The following is a 24,540-nucleotide window of genomic DNA, read 5'->3' on the forward strand; positions in this document are numbered from 1 at the left end:
TCTCCCAATTTCTTATCTCTCTTGAATATTCTATTATCACAAACTTATTCTAACTGGGTCATCCATTGATGACTGCCAGCAGTGGTATCCTCATCCTTATCTAGGGCAACTATACTTTCAAGACTCACCTTTATGTACCCGTGCCTAGCACTAGATAGGCACAACACTTAGACCCATACTGATAGAAATATAGTGTTTCGTGGAGTACATAAAAGGGTGAAATAGAGTTAGCAGACATGTTGAGGTCGAGAGCTTTCCATAGACACCAAGAACACCGAAATCCATCAAGCGATTTGTCCAATTTTTGCCCGGGAAGTTTTAGCCCATTTTAACTTTTGGGCTAGATTTCTCACAAACCGTAAACCCCACGAGAAAACCGAGAGTACCAGAGCGCTCCACTCGTCGAGAGCTTCGCGAGGATATAAATTTCAAAATTTTTCGACACCATTTTTCAGTGGGTCCCGTAGAACTTCGCAGTGTTTTTCCGAGCATTAAATGAGCTTAGAAAATTCCGTAAAAATTTTATACTAACCCCCGTGTTGTGGGCTTCGTGTAGGTATCCTCAATTCGCGAAAATTCGACAGTTGTCCGGGTCTGTGAATTTCCGGCCAGACAGACCCGCTACCGGAAAAGTCTCCGAATTGGATCGAGGTTTTGGCTACCCTAACATTGTCAAACATCCCGAGCGCATTCCCAAAGTCGAAAATCGGCAAAGGTAAACCCGAACCTTATTTTTTCATAATTTTCTAGTGCTTAAATAGGATTAAAAATTCATAAAATATTCGTGGTAGCTCAGAAAATTATGATTCTTTTTGCAATAGCCTAGTAATATTGCTAAGGACCGCGGGGCAAAGTTTTAGAATTTTTAGAACTTATTTGGGTAGTTTTTGCAAAAATGATCAATTATAAAGACTAAATCGAAATTTACATATTGTGATGGATGACTGATTTGATGGACCCAGGAGAGACTGTGTGATGTGATTGAGTTGTGGATATATGAATTGTAAATATAGAAGTGTGTTTTGAGCCCTTTTGCAGGTTGGGTAGGTCCTAGGTATAGGGGAGACTCTGCCGGATTTTTGGCACGACTTAGGACGTATTTGGTCTTTTCATGATTTGTATTGAGTCAATTGTGTTAAATAATTATAATGTAATTGTCAGGTAAGCCGGGACAGCCTTCTTCCTCTGCCCAACAGCCACAGTGATCGCTGTCAAGTCTGTGCATAAAATTTTAATTTTAATTGTAATTTCGATATTATTATATGTTCAAGCATGCCTATGCATCACTTATATGTATATATCTATGTAGTTAAACTCTAGGCACGTTTTATGTTGCATTCACAACTGTTAAAGTGCCATGGATGTTGTTGTGTTAATTTGGAGCAGTGTGCGTGCGTGTGATGTGGTGTGGACTATGGATAGGACGGGTAGACACCGCTTGAGATCTTATTGGGACCCGGTCCCTGGTAGACACTTGAGTTCTTCATTGGGACCCCGATTTGGTTATTAAGTGGAAGTCCGAAATGAGTTATTCACGGCACAAAGTTGGATTTAAGAGAGCTGTATAGGGGAGCAGCTCTCATATATTATGATTGATATTACTGGGTGCGTGAGTGCTTCAAATTACCTTTTTATTGTTATGATGTAAATTTATTGCTGATTTTGCATTTCACTTTACAGGATGCATTAGCTTTAGATAGTTATAGAGATTATGATTAAAATTGATATTTTACTCTCTGAGTCGAACGCTCACTCCTGTTCAATATTTTTCCAGGCCACAAGAGGATATTTTTGAGGTTAACCTGCTTTTCTCCCTCGCAGGTCATCTATTTATGTTTGTGTAATTTTATAAACTTCTAGAATTTTCGCATGTGTTAGAAATATTCATTTGAATTGGGTCTGTAATATAAATTGTTATTTTGGACCTGTAAACTTATTATTCTATGCATGTTGATGGACTGGATGAGGGAGCAGAGCTCCCATTTATTTTATGTTGTTATGAGTATGTGGAGGGTGAGCTGAGCTCCCCAATTGATATATATTGTGTTTACAGGTCGGGTGAGTCAAAAACTCCCCGTTGAAAGGTCTATTTTATGGCCGGACTCTGTCCGATTGAATTTGTAACACCCCTGATTTTTTATATATTATTATTGGGCTTCGTGTAGGTATCCTCAATTCGCGGAAATTCGACAGTTGTCCGGATCTGTGAATTTCCTACTGCATGCAGCTACAGGAAAAGTCTCCGAATTGGATCGAGGTTTTGGCTACCCCACCATTGTCAGGCATCCCGAGCGCATTCCAGAAGTCGGAATCGGCAAAGGTAAACCCGAACCTTGCTTTTTCGTAATTTTCTAGTGCTTAAATAGGATTAAAAATCCATAAAATATTCGTGGTAGCTTAGAAAATTACGATTGTTTTTGCAATAGCTTAGTAATATTGCTAAGGACCACGGGGCAAAGTTTTATAATTTTTAGAGCTTGTTTGGGCAGTTTTTGCAAAAATGATCGATAATAAGGACTAAATTGAAATTTTGCGTATTGTGATGGATGATCGATTTGATGGGCGGGAGGGGCTGAGTGATATGATTGAGTTGTGGACATATGGACTGTGAATATAGAAGTGTGTTTTGAGCCTTTTGCAGTTGGGTAGGTCCTAGGTATAGGGGAGACTCTGCCGGATTTTCGGCATGACTTAAGACGTATTTGGTCTTTTCTTTATTTGTATTGAGTCATTTGTGTTAAATAAATGTAATGTAATTGTCAGTGAGGGCAGACCTTCTTCCTCCGCCCGCCGCCACGGTGATTGTCGTCCAAGTCGTGAGTAAAATATTGATTTTAATTATAATTTCGATATTATTATATGTTCAAAGATGCCCATGCATCACTTATATGCATATATATTTATGTAGTTAAACTCTAGGCACGAATTATGTTGCATTGATAACTGTTAATGTGCCATGAGTGTTGTTGTGGTAATTTGGAGCAGTGTGCGTGCGTTGGCGTGCGTGTGATGTGGTGTGGACTATGGATAGGACGGGGTAGTCACGGCTTGAGTTCTTCGCTGGGACCCGTTCCTTCGAGGGGTAGTCACGGCTTGAGTTCTTCGCTGGGACCCTCGATTTGGTTTATTAAGCGAAAGTCCGGCTTGAGTTCTTCACTGCACGAGTTGGATTTAAGAGAGTCAGATAGGATCGGCTCCCAATATATTATGATTGATGCTACGTGTGTGAGTGCTCCAAATTACCTTTTGATGTTATGATGTGAAAATGTTGTTTATGTTGCATTTCACTCTACAGGGTGCATTAGTTCAGATAGTTATAGAGATTATAGTTAAGATTGATATTTTACTCTCTGAGTCGAACGCTCACTCCTGTTCAAAAATTTTTACAGGCCACAGGAGGATATTTTGTTCTGGGTTAACCTGCTTTTCTACCTCGCAGGTTGTTTATCAATATTTGTGTAATTTTATTTACTCCTAGAATTTCCGCATGTGTTAGCAGTAATTATTTGAATTTGGTCTGTAATATTATTATCATGTTGGACCTGTAAACTAAATATGCTATGCATGTTTGATGGATTGGATGAGGGAGTTGAGCTCCCATTTATTTTATGATGATGAGTATGTGGAGGGTGAGCTGAGCTCCCCAATTGACTATATATTGTGTTTACAGGTCGGGTGAGTCGAAAACTCCCCGTTGGAAAGTCCATTTTATGGCCGGACTCTGTCCGTTTATTTTCTTGATATTGGGCCCAAATGGGCTTTAGAGTTGGGTTAATGAACAGTTAGGCTTACTACGGGCCTCGGGGCTTTAAGTCGCCTGTGTCCTAGTCTTGGTCCGGCCCATAGGTTGGGTCGTGACAAATGTGGTATCAGAGCTTAGGCTCCAGATTCTTATGGAATGTTTGTATAAACTGTTGGAAAGAGTCTACTATGAGTCACATGCTGAGTATAGGATTCTATTTCGTCTTTTCCTGTAATAATTTGTTTATAGATTATACGTTATACCTGGAAATATAAGATTACCTCGCTTAGTGTCTTGATTTTCGTGGAGTACACGTAAATGTGAAATAGAGTTAGTAGACATGTGAGATCTATCATGAGGATACGTACTCCAAGAAATGTTATATTTTTGTCAAGATGGGTTTAAATGGTGTGCCCATTTCGTAAGACACGAGTACATAAAAGTGAGTCTTAAAAGTACAGTTGCCTAGATAAGGATGAGGATACCACTCTTTGGCACATCGGTAGATGACCCAGTAATAAGTTTGTGATAATAGAAGATTCGGAGAGATAAGAAATTAGGAGACCTAGTGCATAGACGTATCGTAGTAACTATACAATGTTCTCGATGTCCGCTCTGTAGTGCAGATTACGATGCGACATGAGATTATTGTGTAGAGCTGCGTGCATCCCCGTGGTGCTCCATAATGAGGGTGTTTGAGATGGCTTCGCTTTGGTACGCTTATGCCGCAACGTAGTTCTATATTTGCAGAGGAGTTGGGAACTCCTGGCTAAGAGTCTAGAGTTAGAATATTGAAAGGTCACAGTTGGGTGATAACTAGAGTCGGTGACTCAGTTACCCCAGCATGAGCTAGAGTTACATCAAGAGTTGCTAGCAGACCCGTGGTTTCGGACTAGTTGCAAAGTAAAGGTGACACTTATAGAGTGAGAATAGTATACCTTGTGTGTATCAGTATGGAATAAAGTACAACTCTACTACCTAGAGAAGGTCGAAACTATGAATTGATGATTTATAGAGCTATGATATGATAAAAGAGTCATTAACATGACATGGTTCGGCAAGGTGGTAGATGTAGTACCTTTGTTGCGGCAAGTTAGGATATAGTCCTATCTTTCGAATGGATCAAGGTTATTACGATAATGATGACTTATGGAATAGTGTCCCGGATGGGATGTAGAGTGTGGTAGAGAGTAGTTGGCTCGGGTATCCTGGAGAGGATACAAGTTCCATTATAGGAATCATATATAATCAGATCACGATGGATGTAAATCCTTTGAATTGGATGACGAGTTTGGGTGCCCGAAATCTTAAGTTTTGGAATTGAGTAAACATGGAAAATAATAATAATAATAGTGTTAAGAGTAATAAATTAGCGAAGATAAATCACAGAAGGCCAATGGATAAAGAAAGTGCAGAATGAAAGTTTGGGCAATTGATTGCATGCAATATAATCTAAATGCTAGTGGAAGTACTAGCTAGAGTGGTCAAAGGACTAAATCACGAGTAGCACGGACATATGATAACGCGATAGAGACTCAAAGATATAGTTAGCAAGTACACTATTATGTTAGGAAGAAGAATGGAACCAGGATAGAATAGTCAAGTTCTATTTTGGGTAAGACAAAGGAAATAAATGAAAGGACAACCTAAAGAGCGCATAATAAAAGGAACAAAGTTAAGATATAGGATAGGCTAAGTGTTATTCTTGGCAAGGAGAATGACAAGGATGGAAAACCCAAAATGGGACCACATTAGTGAGAAAAGTGATGGAGGTATGGAATACAATAATAATGAGTAAATGTTAGAAGGTGTGCGATGGTATTGCGGACTACCTAAATAGGTAGAGAAAGAGAAGTTAGTAAGCAGTAAGTTGAATAAAAGTCAGTCTAAGGGATCAAATAGGTATGATGAGAGGAAAAGAATGATAGATAATGACACATAGGTTTTAGGTTAGACTTTTGAGATAGTGAGAAGGTAGTTAGAGGTTCGTTATGAATGTCAGGCAAACATTTTTAGTGTGATCAACAGAATCACTTTGTAGTCAAGCAATAACGACAGGACAATAGTAGGGGTAGAACGAAAAGTGACAAGTCTGGATGGTTATAAATCACTAGAAAGTTCAAGGATCAAATTAATGACCCTAGATAAGGGTGGAATTAGTGTTGGAATAATTTATTAGTGAGAGAAATCTTTCAGGAATCAACAAAAGTTAAGGGCACAATAAAAACGATGATAGATATGAATCATAGATCGAGTATAAGTAAAGTTAATAAATTATTAAATATTTTGTCAAGTAGTAAAATGGTACTGAAAGGGTTCTTGCAGATGATACATTATAGTTAGACAATATTTGAGCTAGGATATGATTAAATTTTGAGAGAAAGACCAAGAAACTTAGGTGAAACGTTATAATATGACAATCGGGTGTAGTTGAATATAAGAGGATATTTTCTTTCTTTTCAAGTTTAGCTTGTGCTTTTGGTTCTAGAAGATTATATAAGGAATGTAAACCGAGTCAAGGAGACCTAGTTATTGAGAGTTTAGTAGGCACAAATTCATACATAATTTCTGATATGAGAATGACAAGAAGTGCATACCTAGTATTAAGTATGAAAGGACGAACAGAGTAATGACAGGAGTTAAATTGAGTTAGCTACTAAGGCTTGCAACTGTTTTAAACTATGAGCTGGAGGAAGTACTATTTATGGTTGAGATTCAATAGATGAAATTGTTGCTGATGGGTAAATTGAGGTTGAAGTTTAGAAAGCTATGGGCAATATATATGATTATATTAAGGAGAATGAACACGTGAAGTATCTTGTTTGGAATTAAGGCATGACACATATTTCCTACAGCCGTGTTAGTTCAGATGGAACTTATAGTTTATGGGGCTCATATTCATCCAGGATAAGCAATTTCCTACTAAGGCTGATAGGGAATGATAATGTTCTGATAGTTAAGTTGGAAAAAAGGGGATAAAAAAAAAAAAAAAAAAAAAATTTCTATGGGTAATTATAAGTGTTACATTGTTACATAAGGTGAAGAATGTGCTGGTAGGAGTAAATCATAGGGTTAGAATTCTTGAAGTAATGAAACTAGTATTCAAGATAAGACTAAGAAATAAAAAGAAAGTTAAAGTTGATGATGGGATAGACATCTTTGAAGGAAAAGGTGTAAGGATGAGATAAGACTAAAATTAAGGAATAAGTACAGCAGGTTGAAATGATACCAACAATACCAAAAAATAGGAAAAGGGAAGTGGATAAGATGCAAAGGACAGGAAGAGAGCTCGATAGAGTCAGTTATAATGATGAGGATAAGGAGTGTCTAACCACCGCCCTCGTGTTAACACTACCTATGAGCGGTGAAGGATACACTGTAGTGGACGCCTCGAGTTGGCCTAGGGTGTGTTTTGATGCGGAATGGAAAAGTAGTGGCTTATGCTTCAAGGCAGCTGAAGAGGCATGAGCAGAACTATCCCACCCATGATTTGGAAATGGCGGCTGTAGTCTTTGCACTAAAAATCTGGAGACACTACCTGTATGGTGAAGTGTGCGAGATATACACCGACCATAAGAGTTTGAAGTACATCTTCCAACAGAGGGATTTAAACTTGAGACAGAGGAGATGGATGAAGCTTCTGGAAGACTATGATTGCCCCATCCAGTACCACCCTGGGAAGGCCAATGTAGTAGCAGATGCTTTGCGTAAAATCTTCCGCGCTTGGCGCACATTTCAGCAGAGAAGAGACTGTTGATTCAGGAGGTACATGAGTTGATGGATCAAGGTTTAATCCTAGATCTTTCAGATGAGGGGGTATTGTTGGCTCACTTTTCAGTGAGGCCAGACTTGAGGGACAGAGTTATAGTTTCCCAGCACAGAGACCAACAATTGATGAAGATTATAGAAAGAGTACAGCAAGGTGAAGGTGGTGAGTTCGGATTTGCCAATGATGGCGCCCTAGTGCAAGGTTCTAGGATATGTATGCCCGATGTGGACAACCTCAAGAATGAAATCATGCGAGAGGCACACTACACATCGCATGTTGTCCACCTGTGTTCCACCAAGATGTACCATGATGTGAAAGATAGCTATTGGTGGAATGGCATGAAGAGAGACATAGCAGACTTTGTGTCCAAGTGCTTGACTTGTCAGAAGGTGAAGTTTGAACACCGTGAGACCGTCGTGAAGCCGCAAGAGCTCCCTATCCCGAATGGAAGTGGGAAATGATCACTATGGATTTTGTGGATCAAGTTACCTCGCACCACGCGAGGATATGATTCGATATGGGTAATTGTAGACCGCTTGACTAAATCACCACTTCTTACCCGTGAAGACTACATATTCTGCGGGCACAAGATGCCCGGCTCTACATTCGAGAAATAGTCGATTGCATGGAGTTCCGGCCCATAATATCCGATGAGGGCCCCGATTCACTTCTCGGTTTTGGAGAAAATTGCAGAGGCACTTGGCACACGCTTGAACTTCAAGACGGCTTTCCACTCTCGCAGACGGACAATTGAAAGGACAATCCAAACATCAAAGACATGCTTCGCATGAGTGTCTTGGATTTTGGAGGTCAATGGGATGAGCAGATAGCTTTGGTGGAGTTTGCCTACAACAACAGTTATCACTTTAGCATAGGGATGGCACCCTATGAGGCATTATATGGAAGAAAGTGTAGGTCTCCTCTGTGTTGGACAGAAATGGGGGAAGCGAAGGTGCATGATGTAGACCTAGTGCAAGACACTTGAGGTAGTTCCTTTAATCGTGGAACGACCGAGGACAATTTTCAAGAGGCGTAAGAGTTATGCACCCGACGGAGGGATGTGGAGTTTGCAAGGCGACTATGTATTCTGAAGGTTTCTCCAATGAAGGAGTCATGAGATTTGGAAAGAAGGGCAAGTTGGCACCTCGATATCTGACCTTTTGAGGTTACTGATAGAATTGGAGCAGCTTGCCTCACGGTTGGAGCTACCACCCAACCTCTCTCACGCTCATCCCGTGTTTCACATCTCCATGCTCAGAAATACATTTGATCCTTCTCATATACCGCAATGGATGTGATAGAGCTAAAGGAGAACTTGACATTTGAGGAGCAAACAGAGCCATAGTTGACTACCAAGTGAGACAGTTGAGATCCAAATAGATCCCTATAGTTAAGGTTTTGTGGAGGAGTCAGTCAGTGGAAGAGTGCACCTGGGAGTCAGAACGGGACATGCGTAGCAAGTACCCTTATCTGTTCAATGTATAATCATGTGCTTTATTCTGCCTTGTGTAAAATTCGAGGACGAATTTTCTGTAAGGGGGGAAGAATGTAACACCCCTGATTTTTTATATATTATTATTGGGCTTCGTGTAGGTATCCTCAATTCGCGGAAATTCGACAGTTGTCCGGATCTGTGAATTTCCGCATGCAGACCGACTCTGGAAAAGTCTCAGAATTGGATCGAGGTTTTGGCTACCCCACCATTGTCATGCATCCCGAGCGCTTTCCGAAGTCGGAATCGGCAAAGGTAAACCCGAACCTTGCTTTTTCGTAATTTTCTAGTGCTTAAATAGGATTAAAAATCCATAAAATATTCGTGGTAGCTTAGAAAATTACGATTGTTTTTGCAATAGCTTAGTAATATTGCTAAGGACCACGGGGCAAAGTTTTATAATTTTTAGAGCTTGTTTGGGCAGTTTTTGCAAAAATGATCGATAATAAGGACTAAATTGAAATTTTGCGTATTGTGATGGATGATCGATTTGATGGGCCCGTGAGGGGCCGAGTGATATGATTGAGTTGTGGACATATGGACCGTGAATATAGAAGTGTGTTTTGAGCCTTTTGCAGTTGGGTAGGTCCTAGGTATAGGGAGACTCACGATTTTCTGCATGACTTAGGACGATTTGGTCTTTTCTTTATTTGTATTGAGTCATTTGTGTTAAATAAATGTAATGTAATTGTCGTGAGCCGATGCCTTTCTTCCTCCGCCACCGCCACAAAGGATTGTCGTCAAGTCTGTGAGTAAAATATTGATTTTAATTATAATTTCGATATTATTATATGTTCAGCATGCCCATGCATCACTTATATGCATATATATTTATGTAGTTAAACTCTAGGCACGAATTATGTTGCATTGATAACTGTTAATGTGCCATGAGTGTTGTTGTGGTAATTTGGAGCAGTGTGCGTGCGTTGGCGTGCGTGTGATGTGGTGTGGACTATGGATAGGACGGGGTAGTCACGGCTTGAGTTCTTCGCTGGGACCCGTTCCTTCGAGGGGTAGTCACGGCTTGAGTTCTTCGCTGGGACCCTCGATTTGGTTTATTAAGCGAAAGTCCGGCTTGAGTTCTTCGCTGGCACCAGGTTGGATTTAAGAGAGCTGTATAGGGGATCAGCTCCCAATATATTATGATTGATGCTACAGGGTGCGTGAGTGCTCCAAATTACCTTTTTGATGTTATGATGTGAAAATGTTGTTTATGTTGCATTTCACTCTACAGGGTGCATTAGTTCAGATAGTTATAGAGATTATAGTTAAGATTGATATTTTACTCTCTGAGTCGAACGCTCACTCCTGTTCAAAAATTTTTACAGGCCACAGGAGGATATTTTGTTCTGGGTTAACCTGCTTTTCTACCTCGCAGGTTGTTTATCAATATTTGTGTAATTTTATTTACTCCTAGAATTTCCGCATGTGTTAGCAGTAATTATTTGAATTTGGTCTGTAATATTATTATCATGTTGGACCTGTAAACTAAATATGCTATGCATGTTTGATGGATTGGATGAGGGAGTTGAGCTCCCATTTATTTTATGATGATGAGTATGTGGAGGGTGAGCTGAGCTCCCCAATTGACTATATATTGTGTTTACAGGTCGGGTGAGTCGAAAACTCCCCGTTGGAAAGTCCATTTTATGGGACTCATTCGCTTATTTTCTTGATATTGGGCCCAAATGGGCTTTAGAGTTGGGTTAATGAACAGCTTAGGCTTACTACGGGCCTCTGGGGCTTTGTCGCCTGTGTCCTAGTGCTTGGTCCGCCCATAGGTTGGGTCGTGACAGAATTCTTGAAATTGGGCCCAAATGGGCCTTAGAGTTTGATTAATGAATAGTTAGGCTTACTACGGGCCTCGGGGGCTTTAGGCTGACCCAAATCCTAGTGCCGGTCCGACCCATAGGTTGGGTCATGACATAATAGACCACCCAGCAGTTGGTGGTTTTACGAGTTATTGTGAGTGGAATTCTGTAACAGTGACTATATCGCATAGACTGCGCATATTTGCGCGGCCACAACATGGAGACCAGAAAATCAATGCTGATATTGTGATTAGGGACTCGGGTGAAGAGTTGGGGGCGGGGTGGAGAGATGGTAGTGAATGGGACAGATACCGCAGAAAAGATTAAAGGGATGATGGGCAATGAACTATTCAAACAATGCACATCACAGAAGAGGCTAGAAGAGCTGTGGTCATTGGTGGCAGTCCTAGGAAGGGGCTGATGGAACTCATTGAGACATGGAAGAAGATACGCATTCATCTGGAATCGTCTCTACAAGTCAATACATCTAATAGATGGAAATGAAGGATGGTTGCTCTGCCTAGTTTAAGCGCTTACTCTTCGTTTAAATAATTGCAAACATGCAAAGGGAACAGGCACGCAACGCCATTGAGGAAAACCAGATTCAAATTAAGATAATTTCATAGCATTTTCAATTTTTTTTTTGAACAAAATAGTTGAAAGAAAGTACCTATCTCCTATCGTAATTATCTATCTCCTATCATAACTATCTTGTTTAAAACAGGTAAAAGTTTTGTTATATTTCCTAGAGCTCGATGAAGCCTGCACCAGTTAAGCAGGGAGAGCTTTCTTTGAAATGACATCGAAAGATATTCCTTTCTGTTGGAGTCGTTCTTGAAGATCAGTAGGGCCAAATACAATACCGGGGGGGAAAACTCCTCCCTTTGGCAGGTTGTCACGTTCGCTTAGAAGGATAAGAGCACATTGAACTAGGATTATAGGGGTTGTCAAATAGCCAATCTCAGGCCCCATTAGTCTTGTTACTATTTCCATATCTGGTTTCATGTTTGCCTGTGAAACTTGATTCCCATCACTGAAACCACGTCCAACAAACCACATCTTAAATGTAGCACTTCTCACCTCATCCTCTGAGGGGCCCTTCTTCGTAAACCATCCAAGACTAAAAAAAGATGGAAATTTAAATAGAAGCCACCTCCCAATAGCATTTCCACCCAATAGACCCATGAACACGCCAACTGTTATAAAGCGAATGACACCCGATAGAGTTTTAGAGGCAAGCTTCACCCCAAAATGGGCAGGCTTCATCATTGACCAGAAAGCCTCTCTCTTTTTAATATGTTCAGCACTCTCATTAACCCCAGGAAGACCTTGGGGGTTTTCTGTCAGTGTTGCAAGAGTTCTTCGAACAACAATAGAATCTGCAGAAGGTAGCTTTACAGCCCAAAGATCAATCTCCTTTGGGTGTTCAATCGGTGGTCCTTTAGGAGGAAAGGGTCCAGGAATCTGCAAATATGCATGTAAATCATTAACTATAGTTCATGGTCCAACTCCAACCAGGAAGACAAAACAAACGCGATTAGAAAGTTCGCGGAGATCTGAAAGGTAGAAAAATATTCTAAGTCCATTTAAAAAAAAATAAATAATCAATAGAAGAGAGAGAGAGAGAGAGAGAGAGAGAGAAGCGATGACATATTTTCCTCAAACAAAGCAGTTATCACACTGTAGATTCAATTGAAGCACAATAATTTACAACTTCGAAACCTTTATGTGAAAAATCAGTCTATATTTGCTATTATCCCATCTTGACTAAGAGACGGATTAAGAAGGTCACATTAGAGGCAATCTAATTGTAAAATTTTTACCATATTAGAGAGAACCTAAGTGGGCAGCAATACTTTGCAATAGAAGAGACTGAATAACCTCTTAATGAAATAAGTATACTTGGTGAAAATTTTACCACCTACTTGAAACAGTTTCACCATAAATATTATGTTCATCAAGGCATTTCAAACATGATTCTCTTTCATAATAATAACAAAAGTTAATGTGAAAATGTCATTGATTTTTCCTCTTTTCCCCACAAGAATAAAAGGTATGAAAACCTTCACAACCTAATTTCGACCAGAAATTGTCATTGATTTTTTCTCCTTTTCTTCACAAGAAGGCCCTGAGCCAAGAAAACCTTCGCAACCTTATTTGGACCATAAAGAGGCAACCACAAAAGAGATAATGGAAATCATTGTTACTTAGCATTATGAAGTTTAAAAATACTCATGTTTCAACTGTTGGACTCCCACTAGAGATGTTATCACTGACACGCCATGTAATTCCGGCATTATAGCTGAAGTTACAACCACTCTGTTGGCAGTCCTGTCTCTACTGTTACCAACAATGCCCATTTCAGCATTGAACATAGAAACAAGAAAATAAATTATTAAAGCAAAGGTTATAAGAACTGTTTAAGAGATTGAGTTTGATAGTAGTAATAAAGTACATTATCCCAGCGTAAAGTGCAACCACTAGTTAAAACTTCGAAGAGGAAAATGTTCCACTTACACCACCGGAACTAGAATGGGAGTAATGCTTAGCTGAGCTGTTAATTCAAATAGGAGAATGAATATGTTTTGAATCTGCTGCAGCCTACTGCCCACTGATATAATACACACAAAAATACATATCATGTATAAAAAAAACCAATGTTTATAATTTTATTAATATTAATTCCTAACAATTGTTTGCATTAATCCCCATGATTGAAATAGATAAACTCCTTACCACGGGCTTTGCCCTTTTAGGTCTTGAACGCCTCAACTCCTGCAACTTTTCCGCATTGGACACTCCCAAAATTGCAGATTCATATGTCCCAAAGTTCCCAACAATCCTTTTCTCCGACTCCAAGCTCAAATAGGCCTCAATTTGGTTTGGTACAGCCGGGGACACCCATTGCCTGGAATTAAACATCCACCCCAATTCAGCAGGAACAGAATCAAACCCACATGCCGAAACCACTAAAGAACCAGTCTCCATTGCATTCTCGTGGAACTTCATTTCCATTCTCTCCATAAATTCAGGCTCCCCACATATATCCAAGTAATCGCACCTAATAGAATTTAGGGCAGAAAGTAGAGTACACAGACACAATGAAATTGAAATCACTGTTACATAAAGAATATAGAATAGAGTTAAGCACTAATATAGAGTTTATAAGCGCACCCAGACTGAGCACAAGCAGCAACAACGGGCTCACCATAGAGGCGAAAAGGGCCAACGCAATTGAGAATGAGCTTGGTTTGGGTGCAGAGATGACGGATTGAAGAAGGGTCGGTAGTGTCGGCTTTGAGGATAGGGATCGGAGGAGAAGTGCTGGGGTGGGAAGCCCAATTGAGGGCTTGGGTTAGTTTAGTGGGGTTGCGACCTGCTAGAGCAAGGGATTTAAGGGGACAAGAAGGGATGTTGAGGAACTTGAGGGCTTCTCTGACAACATATTTACCTGTAAAGCCTGAGGCTCCCAGGATTACTAGGTCATAAGTGTAAGGGGGACAGCCCGTTATCCCTCGAGGATTGGCCAACCCAGCCAAGCCGTAGGCCTATGAGATGGTATAAGGGCACAGTTGAAGAGAATAAGAAGTTTGGCGGACACTTTTATAAATATGGAAAAGTCCAGGGGGGTGTGATGGGTGAGACATACTGATGTCTCCTCCTGCCAGAGGTCACTATGCTCCAAATGCTCTTTAGGGGGGTGAGACTAGTTGGCCACGGGTGAGCACGGTCGGGCACGATCGGGCCCAGCTAGTCTCCGAACTTGGTGTCAAGCTCTCCACCATCCCCGGGGTCACTGGCGCAAGGGCGTGACTCTAAGTGAGCTCCCTACGTACTCATTGTACTAGGCGGCGGGCATCGAGCTCTCGAGAGATAGGGACTCGGTGTCTCCATGAAGAAGGAGCTTCATGGACACTACAAGGCCGAGGGGCTTGTAGTGCGCGTCACTCCTAGGCCCGAGGTTTCTATAGGAGGCCGACGATGCTGTTCGGTATACGGGCCAATGATGCTATTCGGTTTAGGGGAACAATATTATACCTTGGCTTTGGGTTCAGCCATACGGTCGGATGTTGCTTGTTGCCTTGCTTTCGGATGATGCGTGTTGCTAGGCTTTCGGTGGATGCTTGAGGATGTACACGATGATGGGCGACATCGTGCTACAAGGAATATCAAGGCTCGATGATCGGGCTAGATACGTGGGAGACCTTCGATAAGGATATTGGAAATCCTCTTTAAAGGGGGAAAGACCCTTGAATACGAGTAGGCTGGCCTAGATTGGGTGGAAGTCTAGGCGCCGCACGGGACTACTGTCCGAGCTAGGAAGTGGACCCGTGACAGTTGGTATCAGAGCAAGGTCAGTGCTCGTGATGGATAATAATCCATACCTTCCTTGAGAAACCTTCGATCGTGTGATGCATACGAGATGCAAAAATAGTGAGAAACGATGGAAGCGATGAAAGCCAATCGGGTGTTCACCTTGAGAAAGGGTGAGCGGAGTATACAACCCCGAGATGGGGAAGGGCATGATGTCCTTATCAAAAACATATTGTGGCATGCACAACGTATAAGAGATATGTTGAGCAAATGAGTATTCTTGATGTTGTTGAGCCCTGAAGAGGTGGTATGCGAGTGCAGTACACCAATTGGGGCTCCTCAATGCAAAGGATGCTAACGTGGGCAAAACGGTGTGCGAAGTTGGCAAATGACATTTGCCAAGCAAGTAACATCATTTGAGACTTTGGTCGGATAAAAATGAGGCGATCGATATTGAGAAAACACTAGAAAATATGGGGCAACTGGTAGCCCTAAAGCCATTGAGATGGTGAACAACCCTTGTCGGGTGATGATATACGATACTCGGGATTGCTTAAAAGACTTTGAAAGTCTTCGAGATGTGTGGGGACGAGTAAGCCCCAAGGATTGATAAGACGGCTGCGAATTGTTAATAGACTGTGGAAGTCTTTCGAGATATGGGGTGTGCTATCCCCAAGAGTTGCAAAATTATTGGCTTATCTCTTTGAGATGGTGTCTTACCCTAGTTGGGGTAAGAGTTGGAATTCGGGAACTACTTGTTGGCTATGAAAGCCTTCAAAATATCGTAACATATGTTGTGCGGGTAAAGAGATGGAAAATTTGAGATAGCTTAATGGTTATGTGAACCTTCGGAATTATGGGTTGGAATACCCTAATCGGTACGGGGACGGTTATTGTCTCCTTGGAGAATGCCATTGCGGTTGGCTGCTATAACCTTCAAATGAAGGATGAGAAATATATTGAATCCCTTGAAATATGAATGTTGCTATCTTATGGATAACTTGGAAGGTGAAACTGTTGCTAGAGTGCAACTTGAGGCGAGATGGTCCTTGAATGCCATTGATGGCAAGTTCGGATTATGTGTGGATTTTATTGAATCCCACTTAATTACGAGGCGATATAGATGCTAAGAACGGCTGAAGTAAAATCAGCTACGAGATAAATTCGGAAAAGGGACAGGTGGATCCCTAATCATGTTGCGTAGAAATTGAGTTGGCTTACGAAAAGCCTAGAAAGGGTATAAAACCCAATGTCCAATTTCGGAGGGATCGAGTTGGCTTGTGATAACACGAGAAAGGGCAGAGGCCCAATTGTGCGTGCAAGCACTATGAAGTTGCGTTAGCAAACGGTAGCCCGAATATTCATATCAAACTCAAAAGTTTCGGATACCTAGTACTGGTAACTAGGTCATAATGCTGATGGTGGTAGCTTATATGAGAAAAGCTCACCAAAACAATCGTAAAATACGAGATGGTGCTGTTCAGAGCCACATGGTGATAAAAGTGGTGATACCACGTGTGGGAGGGCTGCACGCCTCATTAGATATAGTCTTTTGAGGAGAGGGTAATGACTCCCCGATGAATTGGGTGTGCCAATAGAGCTTGAGGCCACCTTGAATACCTATGAAGTGAGAATACATAGAGATGATGAAGCACTTGTCAAGTGACATTGAGTTATGGGCAAACGAATGATCTTGGGATCACAATTGTGATGATAGTGGTGTCAAAGAGGGTTCCAGACATTTGTGGGAAATCTAAGCAATTGTGATGGCCAAGCATTTAGATTGCGATAACGAGATGAGCTTGACGACTGTGACAGTCGTGTATATGTGTTTTTCACCGAGGAAACAAAATAAGAAGCATGTGGGACTAGAGAAGTCCCTCGAGGCAATCTTGTGAAGATTTTGCAGGTGGAGAGTGCAATCGTGACCTATATTGTATCCCGTCAAGGTGTTAACCACACTCCAAATGGAAGATGAGAAGTAGCAAAAGGTGGAGACCTCAAGAGAACATGAAGGCCAAACTCACTTGGTGGTGCTCAATATGAGTTAAAGCCAAACTGGAAGAGAGCGAAGCGAGCGGAAGCAATCGGTAGCCGAGAATTGCTTATCGTCGATAAGCGGTAGCATCAAGAGACGGATATACAAACAATGGGTGTGCAGTAAGAAATGAGGGCAAGCCTAACTGGAGCAATGAGTCCCACGAGCATAATGGGAGTTCCCGAGAGGAACGTGGCAATACACGAAATCGGTAATGTGTCAGTTTCTCTATTCATTTACATGATGAATATGTTGTTCATTATTGGCAACTGTAATATTATAGCATATCTTCGAAATCGAATACTGTTACTTTCGTATGCTTGAGTTCATGTATAACACTATTTTGTATTGTGATTATTTGCGAGGTACTTATGATGGCGCAACTATAAGGCAAAGCCACGAGAATAACTTAGTGAAGGCCGAAGATATTCCTGCAGAGGCATGGTAATCACAATACAGAGAAATGAAACATCGAAGAAACCACCCCAACATGAGATATGGAGAATTAAGTGGGGGAGTATGCAGATGAGTGAACAGATCCATCAAAATGAGAACTCGCTGGGTTGCAATGCCACAGCAACAACAGCGGTAGTCGACAGGGTTGTCGAGTATCCAAGTGGGGCAAAATGTCACGAGGAAGAATATAACAAGGCAGAATGTGGTAATGTCATTATTAATCAAGCGGGGCAGTCGTTCCATCATTGATCGAGGGGAGCAACCATACCACAATCCTAACATGAGGATGATATGAAGAAGGTGTAGGAAGATGCATAAGGGAATCGGGAGAGCTTTGTTCGACATGATGAATGACATGAAGAGACACATTTGGGAGAGCTTTGTTCAACATAGTGAATATGGGAGGCACAAAATGTTCAGGAGAGCATTGTTCAATAGGAGGTGTTCGGGGCAAATCGATGAGGACATCGATTGTTTAAGTGGGGGAGAATGTAAGGGGGACAGCCCGTTATCCCTCGAGGATTGGCCAACCCAGCCAAGCCGTAGGCCTATGAGATGGTATAAGGGCACAGTTGAAGAGAATAAGAAGTTTGGCGGACACTTTTATAAATATGGAAAAGTCCAGGGGGGTGTGATGGGTGAGACATACTGATGTCTCCTCCTGCCAGAGGTCACTATGCTCCAAATGCTCTTTAGGGGGGTGAGACTAGTTGGCCACGGGTGAGCACGGTCGGGCACGATCGGGCCCAGCTAGTCTCCGAAATTGGTGTCAAGCTCTCCACCATCCCCGGGGTCACTGGCGCAAGGGCGTGACTCTAAGTGAGCTCCCTACGTACTCATTGTACTAGGCGGCGGGCATCGAGCTCTCGAGAGATAGGGACTCGGTGTCTCCATGAAGAAGGAGCTTCATGGACACTACAAGGCCGAGGGGCTTGTAGTGCGCGTCTCTCCTAGGCCCGAGGTTTCTATAGGAGGCCGACGATGCTGTTCGGTATATGGGCCAATGATGCTATTCGGTATAGGGGAACAATATTATACCTTGGCTTTGGGTTCAGCCATACGGTCGGATGTTGCTTGTTGCCTTGCTTTCGGACGATGCGTGTTGCTAGGTTTTCGGATGATGCTTGTGGATGTACACGATGAAGGGCGACATCGTGCTACAAAGAATATCAAGGCTCGATGATCGGGCTAGATACGTGGGAGACCTTCGATAAGGATATTGGAAATCCTCTTTAAAGGGGGAAAGACCCTTGAATACGAGTAGGCTGGCCTAGATTGGGTGGAAGTCTAGGCGCCGCACGGGACTACTGTCCGAGCTAAGAAGTGGACCCGTGACAATAAGGAGGAGATGGAGATTGGCTTTGATGATCCATGAAATTGGTTAAACACAGAGTGTGGAAGGCTGAGAAATTTATTAGGGTTTGGAGGTGAAGGGTAGAGAGTGTTTAGCTGTGGGTCTACAAATGTGTGCCTGTTAGCGAGTTTGGAAAGCGTGGAGGTTGATCATCTAGAATTGAAGCTCCGCAGGACAGCAGCAAGAACAGTCGTTGAAGAGCCAGATTGTTTTATTTATTAATTTTAATAAAATTAATTACGTAATCATTATACTTTTAAAAATAAGCTTTTTAAGTTTTATATTTTTTATTAAATTATTTAATTTTTTATTAAATTAAATTAAATTATTATTTATTTTTTTATTTTAATAAAATCAAGTAATTGATCTCTATATTTTAAAAATATATTTTTATATAAAAAATAAAAATTTATTCTGCAAAAAATAAATTTATATCTATATTTTTTTAGAATTTCAAAAGTATAATTTCATTTAATTTTCTAGATACCATTTCACATTTTCTCAATAATACTTGATAAAGCCTAATAGCAAGAAAATATAAAAAATAATATTAAAAAATTAAATAAAAATACTTAAATAATTAAAAAATTTAGATTTAATTCTCACATAATAAAATTTTTATTTATTATTTAGAAATATATTTTATAAAATATAATGAATAATTAATTAGTTTCATTAAATTAGAGACTAAATAATAATATTTTTTAAAATATAAGAATTAATTAATTAATTTCACTAAATAAGAAAGCTAAATAGTAATTTGATTGAATTGAAATTTATTGATTAACGAAAAATTAATGAAAGGCTAAATAATTTAATAAATTAAAAATAAAATAATTAAATAATATATTTTTTAAAATAAATTAAGGAATTAATTTTATTAAAATATAAAAATTAAATAATATTTTTTTTAAATGCACCTTAATTTTTTTTTTAATATTTCAATTAAAAGATGGTCGCAATTTTCTTTAGTAAAGAAAATTTTTATTAACAATATGTTTAATTCAAATAAATTTTATAAAATTTAATTAAATTTTACAGTTTTTGCTTTTAATTTGCCAAAAATTTGAAATTTAATTTTACAAATTAAAATTTTAATTTAAATTGTAATTTTAAAATATTTATAAATTATATATAAATTGTAAGTTTAAATTATTAATGTATGATTATGTATTGTCAAACTAAATTATATTAGAAAGATAAAAAAATTATATAATTTTCCAAATAAAATTATGTTAAAAGAATTTTTATAATTATTTGTTTATTCAAAAATATTACAATAGATAAAATATTTTTTTACAAAATTATATACCGTAATGTAAATATTTAAAAATTTAGTAAAATATATTGTTTGTTAATAATTTTTTTTACTATTTAAAAAAACATATGATATCCAATTAATTATTTTTTTAGTATTATTTAAATAATTATAATTATATAAAATAAACACTTATTTAAATTTATAAAATTTATTGATGATATTTCCCTATACAATAAACAAATAAAATAAAAACTTTTTGAAATAAGATGTTTGTTGAGGCAAAGAGATATTGAAAGGCACTACCAACAAATGTCATAGCGATATTACTTATTGAATGGATATAATAATGTCAACTTACTACATACCTACATAACCTTACTACTAGATCAATCTTTGAATCAATTTTCTCTAAGATATTATTCTAAATCTTTACATTTTGAGTCTGCCAATTAAAGACTTCTTCAGCAAGAGACGAATGTAGATTTTCCTTCTGCATCAATAGCAGAATGCTTAAAAAGTTAACTTGAACGATGAAAACCTTATAATGAAAAGAAAATGTAGTCTGGACAGGTTCCTTAATTGTCTACATGTTAGAGATACATGTCTCAACAATGTTTCACTTAAATCCACTCCTAATCTTCCTCTTCCTCACCACCCAAACCCCCCCCCCCCCCCCCCCCCCCCCCCCCACAAAATTGGTTTTTTTTTTTTTAATCTTCCTTCTTCCTTTCCTCCTCTTTCTTCTTTTTCATTTGAGTTTGTTTTCTGTGATCTGTTTATTGTTGTTTGCTGCTAGTTTATTTGCTGAATTATCGTTTATTTACTAGTTTTCTTGCGATTTATTCGTTGAAGGGAGAAATAAACAAATAATAAAAAAAATGGGAATAAAAAAATAAATAATTAAAATAAAAATAAAAAATTATAATTCATATAAAAGACTTTTTCTTTAATTTCTTGATAAATTTTATTTTTCTTAATTGTGAGTGCATATTCAATTTATTCAAAGTGGTTAATTTGTCGTAAATTCAATTTTTCCTTGATGATTAATTTAGCTAATTAAGATTTATGCCATGAAAATTGGTAAAAGTTTTAAATAATTCATAATTAATTTCTGTAATTTTTTCTAAAGGTTGAATATTAATTTCTTGAACATTTTATGAAATATATACTCATAATAACAGTGTAGATGGTCCGGTTCGAAAAAGTCAAATAATCAACAAAGATTTTGAGTTTGAAGAATTTTCAGTCTAATTAATTAGTTCGGTTGAGGAATTCCAGGATTCGTGCTTAGCCTAAACTCATGGCAATCTGCATGCGAAGGAAATTTTTAACCTACACCAAGCTGTACAAACATTTAACTAATAAAAAAATCACATTCATATATTTTTAAATGGAACCACCATGATTTCAGCTAAAATAGCAACCCAAAATTGACTGAGTGTATAGCTCGCATGCAAAAGACAAAGTGATTAGTTTCATGGGTCTTCCCAATGGGGGTGTGCACAGTCCCATTTAATATGATTTAGAGTAATTCTCAAATCAAATTAGAATTTTTGATTTGGTACTTGTTTCAAATCAAACCATTTATAACAGCCAAACCATAAATCAAACTGCAATCATCCATTACAATTTATAAAGTACTCTAAATAAAAATAAGCATATAATAATACACAAGACATTAACCTAAACAAAACAGAAAGATAATTTCAGATGAATATAACATTTTACAAGTATGTTTATATTTTATGTTTCTTTGAGCACTCTGAAAATTCGAATGATTTTGATTTTTGTATTTATAAAAACAAAATAACTGTCTATGTGAGAAATCAAATTCTAATTTGCTATGGAATCAAACACTCGAGGGGGGAAAAACAATTCTGTTGGATTGCAATTACGTTTCCCAAATTAGAATCAAACGGACCCCGAAAGAGGGAAAATGATTTCATTTCTACGTTTGGAAAGACAATGAACGTGAGACTCTTGTTTTGTAACAGTAGAAAATTTCCCCAAAACCCATCAATTAGCTAGCTTCGTCTCATTATGGTGGAGTGTAAGGTGCTGATTTAGTATTAATCAAAGCCAATTGTATTAAAAATAAAAAATTTGATGCTTTCTCATGAGTCACAAACAGAGATAGCAAGAATATTAAGCAATAAAATTATAAATTAAAGGTTACCTGGAGCTGGAACCATTCAAAAACTCCCCTGAGATACTAGCTGCTCTGGTCAAGGCAATTCTCCAATTGCGCACCCTGGAATCCGTCAAAACCTTCAGATCTTGCTTTTGCTTGTGCTTAGCGATGGACTCTCCAAAACTTCCTGTTTGGTTGTCAACATCTGCGGGATCAATGTGGTAGAAAACAGTAATAACCTTTTGTCCATATTTGTCCTTGCATTCAAAGATCTTCACAAGTTCATCCAAGCAATAGGATGAAGATGCGTAGTCTTTTGAGAAAATAATTACTGAAATACGAGAGTCTTCAATTGCTCTCAAGATTGCTGGTTCGATCTCTTCTCCTCTTTCAAGTCTATCATCTATGAAGGTCGGAATTCCAAATCGACGCAAAGTACCATAAAGATGGCTAGTAAAATTGGAACGAGTATCTGGACCTCTAAAACTAAGGAATACTTCATACTTTATTGGCCTGACAGAAGAAGCAGAAGAAGAAGACATACTGGTTGCTTTGTCTTTGTGGTTCTGCTAACTTCTAACAGAAGACTTTCAAAGAAGAAGAGCGCGTTTGTAAATAGTCATAATGGCTTGTTTGGGGAAAGTTGAATAAGTTTTTTATCTTATATTTCATTACCTTACTTTATATTATTTTATAAAATAAAGTGAGTTTTCTTACTTGTTTAACTTTGTTAAATGCTATATATGAATCGAGTGAATCCATATTTAATGTGAATCCATGGGATAAATTTATAATTTTATACTTAAAAAATTAAATTTTTATATTATTATTTTTTTATAAATTTCTTTTAAATAATATGCATAATTTAAATTTGATGTTCATATTCTTTCACATGCATCTATATTTAGCTTTAAAAGCACTATAAATTTGAATACAAATACAAATTTCAATACAAATTACTACTTTTTGTATTCTTATTATTAAAAAAGTTTCGCATTTATTTTAATTTTTAAAATTTTTTTATTTTACTGAAATAAAAATTAGCAAAAATACATGTAATCCTAAGAGTCTATGCTACTCTTTTTACATATTTCATGATTATTATCATAAAATGTCTTAAAAGATATATATTAAAAATTAAAATTTTGATTAACGTTCTTTTAACTCTAAAATTTTGTCAATACTTTTTGTGATAAATATGTTTTTATTATATACACTTATACTGCTTATTTATTTTTATAAAAAATATTTTGACATAATGTGTAAAAATTATTATAAGTAAATATTAATGTTTTTATAATAATAATAATAATAATAATAATAATAATACATGTTTATTATTTTAATATATGGTATCTGATTATAATTTTTATTGTAGTATTGTGATATTTAATAATATATTTTTCAATAGTTTTTGTATATAAAAATATTGAGTATGTTGGTAATGAATAATTTTTATTTTATCAAAAAATAATTGATATTAATGTAAAATATGCTAGTGATTCTTTTTAACTCGTAAAATATTCTTTGGCTCATTTACAATCTAAATAATTTCTAATTTTGATAATATGAGTATCACAAATACTATGTATGACCTAATTTAAAAATTTGGCATGTATGCTCTAATTCTAATAGGATGAGTATCATTAGTATTTTACATACCCTAATTTGAAAGTTTAACATATATTCCCTAATTTTGATAGTATAATTATCATAAGTATTATACATGTTCTAATTCAAAAACATATATACCCTAATTATGATATGATTAATTTAAAAATTTATCATATATGTCATAATTATGATAGTATGACTATCATAAGTTCTGGAGTCTTAATTTAAAAGTTTATCACATATAATATGAGTACCATTAATATCATATAAACTATAATTAAAAAGTTTAGCATATATACTTTAATTTTAACAGTATGAATATGATAAATATTATATTAATTAGTCTTTATTTGAAAGTATTATTAGAAGTATAAATACCTATTGTATTTTCATCAGGTACAAGTTTTCAGATTTAGTGGAGTTTTCTTCTTTATAAAGTTAGTTTGCTTTATTTATCTTAGACTTTGAATTAAATCTTATTTATTTTAAGATCTTGGATTAGATCTAGTTTATTTTTAAGGGTTTGATCGAGTGTCGATCTTTTTTCACACTACATGC

General features: G+C 37.7%; 1 protein-coding gene across 2 annotated transcripts; it reads right to left on the minus strand.

Annotated features, from left to right (window-relative positions):
* Positions 1-11,402: 11,402 nt before the first annotated feature.
* Positions 11,403-23,032, minus strand: LOC110663590 (probable mitochondrial saccharopine dehydrogenase-like oxidoreductase At5g39410). Of its 2 annotated transcripts, XM_058153465.1 has the most exons (4): positions 18,960-19,343; positions 13,989-14,299; positions 13,551-13,875; positions 11,403-12,278 (listed from the first exon to the last, which is right to left on the minus strand). In XM_058153465.1, exons 1-4 carry the CDS (start codon positions 18,993-18,995, stop codon positions 11,586-11,588), a joined length of 1,365 nt encoding a protein of 454 aa, XP_058009448.1. In that variant the 5' UTR covers positions 18,996-19,343; the 3' UTR covers positions 11,403-11,585. The 2 variants fall into 2 exon arrangements, with proteins under 2 accessions (XP_058009448.1, XP_021678651.2); XM_021822959.2 differs by lacking the exons at positions 13,989-14,299; positions 18,960-19,343 and adding an exon at positions 22,414-23,032.
* Positions 23,033-24,540: the final 1,508 nt, after the last annotated feature.

The sequence above is a fragment of the Hevea brasiliensis genome, chromosome 9, assembly GCF_030052815.1.
Source record: "Hevea brasiliensis isolate MT/VB/25A 57/8 chromosome 9, ASM3005281v1, whole genome shotgun sequence".
Taxonomy (NCBI): domain Eukaryota; kingdom Viridiplantae; phylum Streptophyta; class Magnoliopsida; order Malpighiales; family Euphorbiaceae; genus Hevea; species Hevea brasiliensis.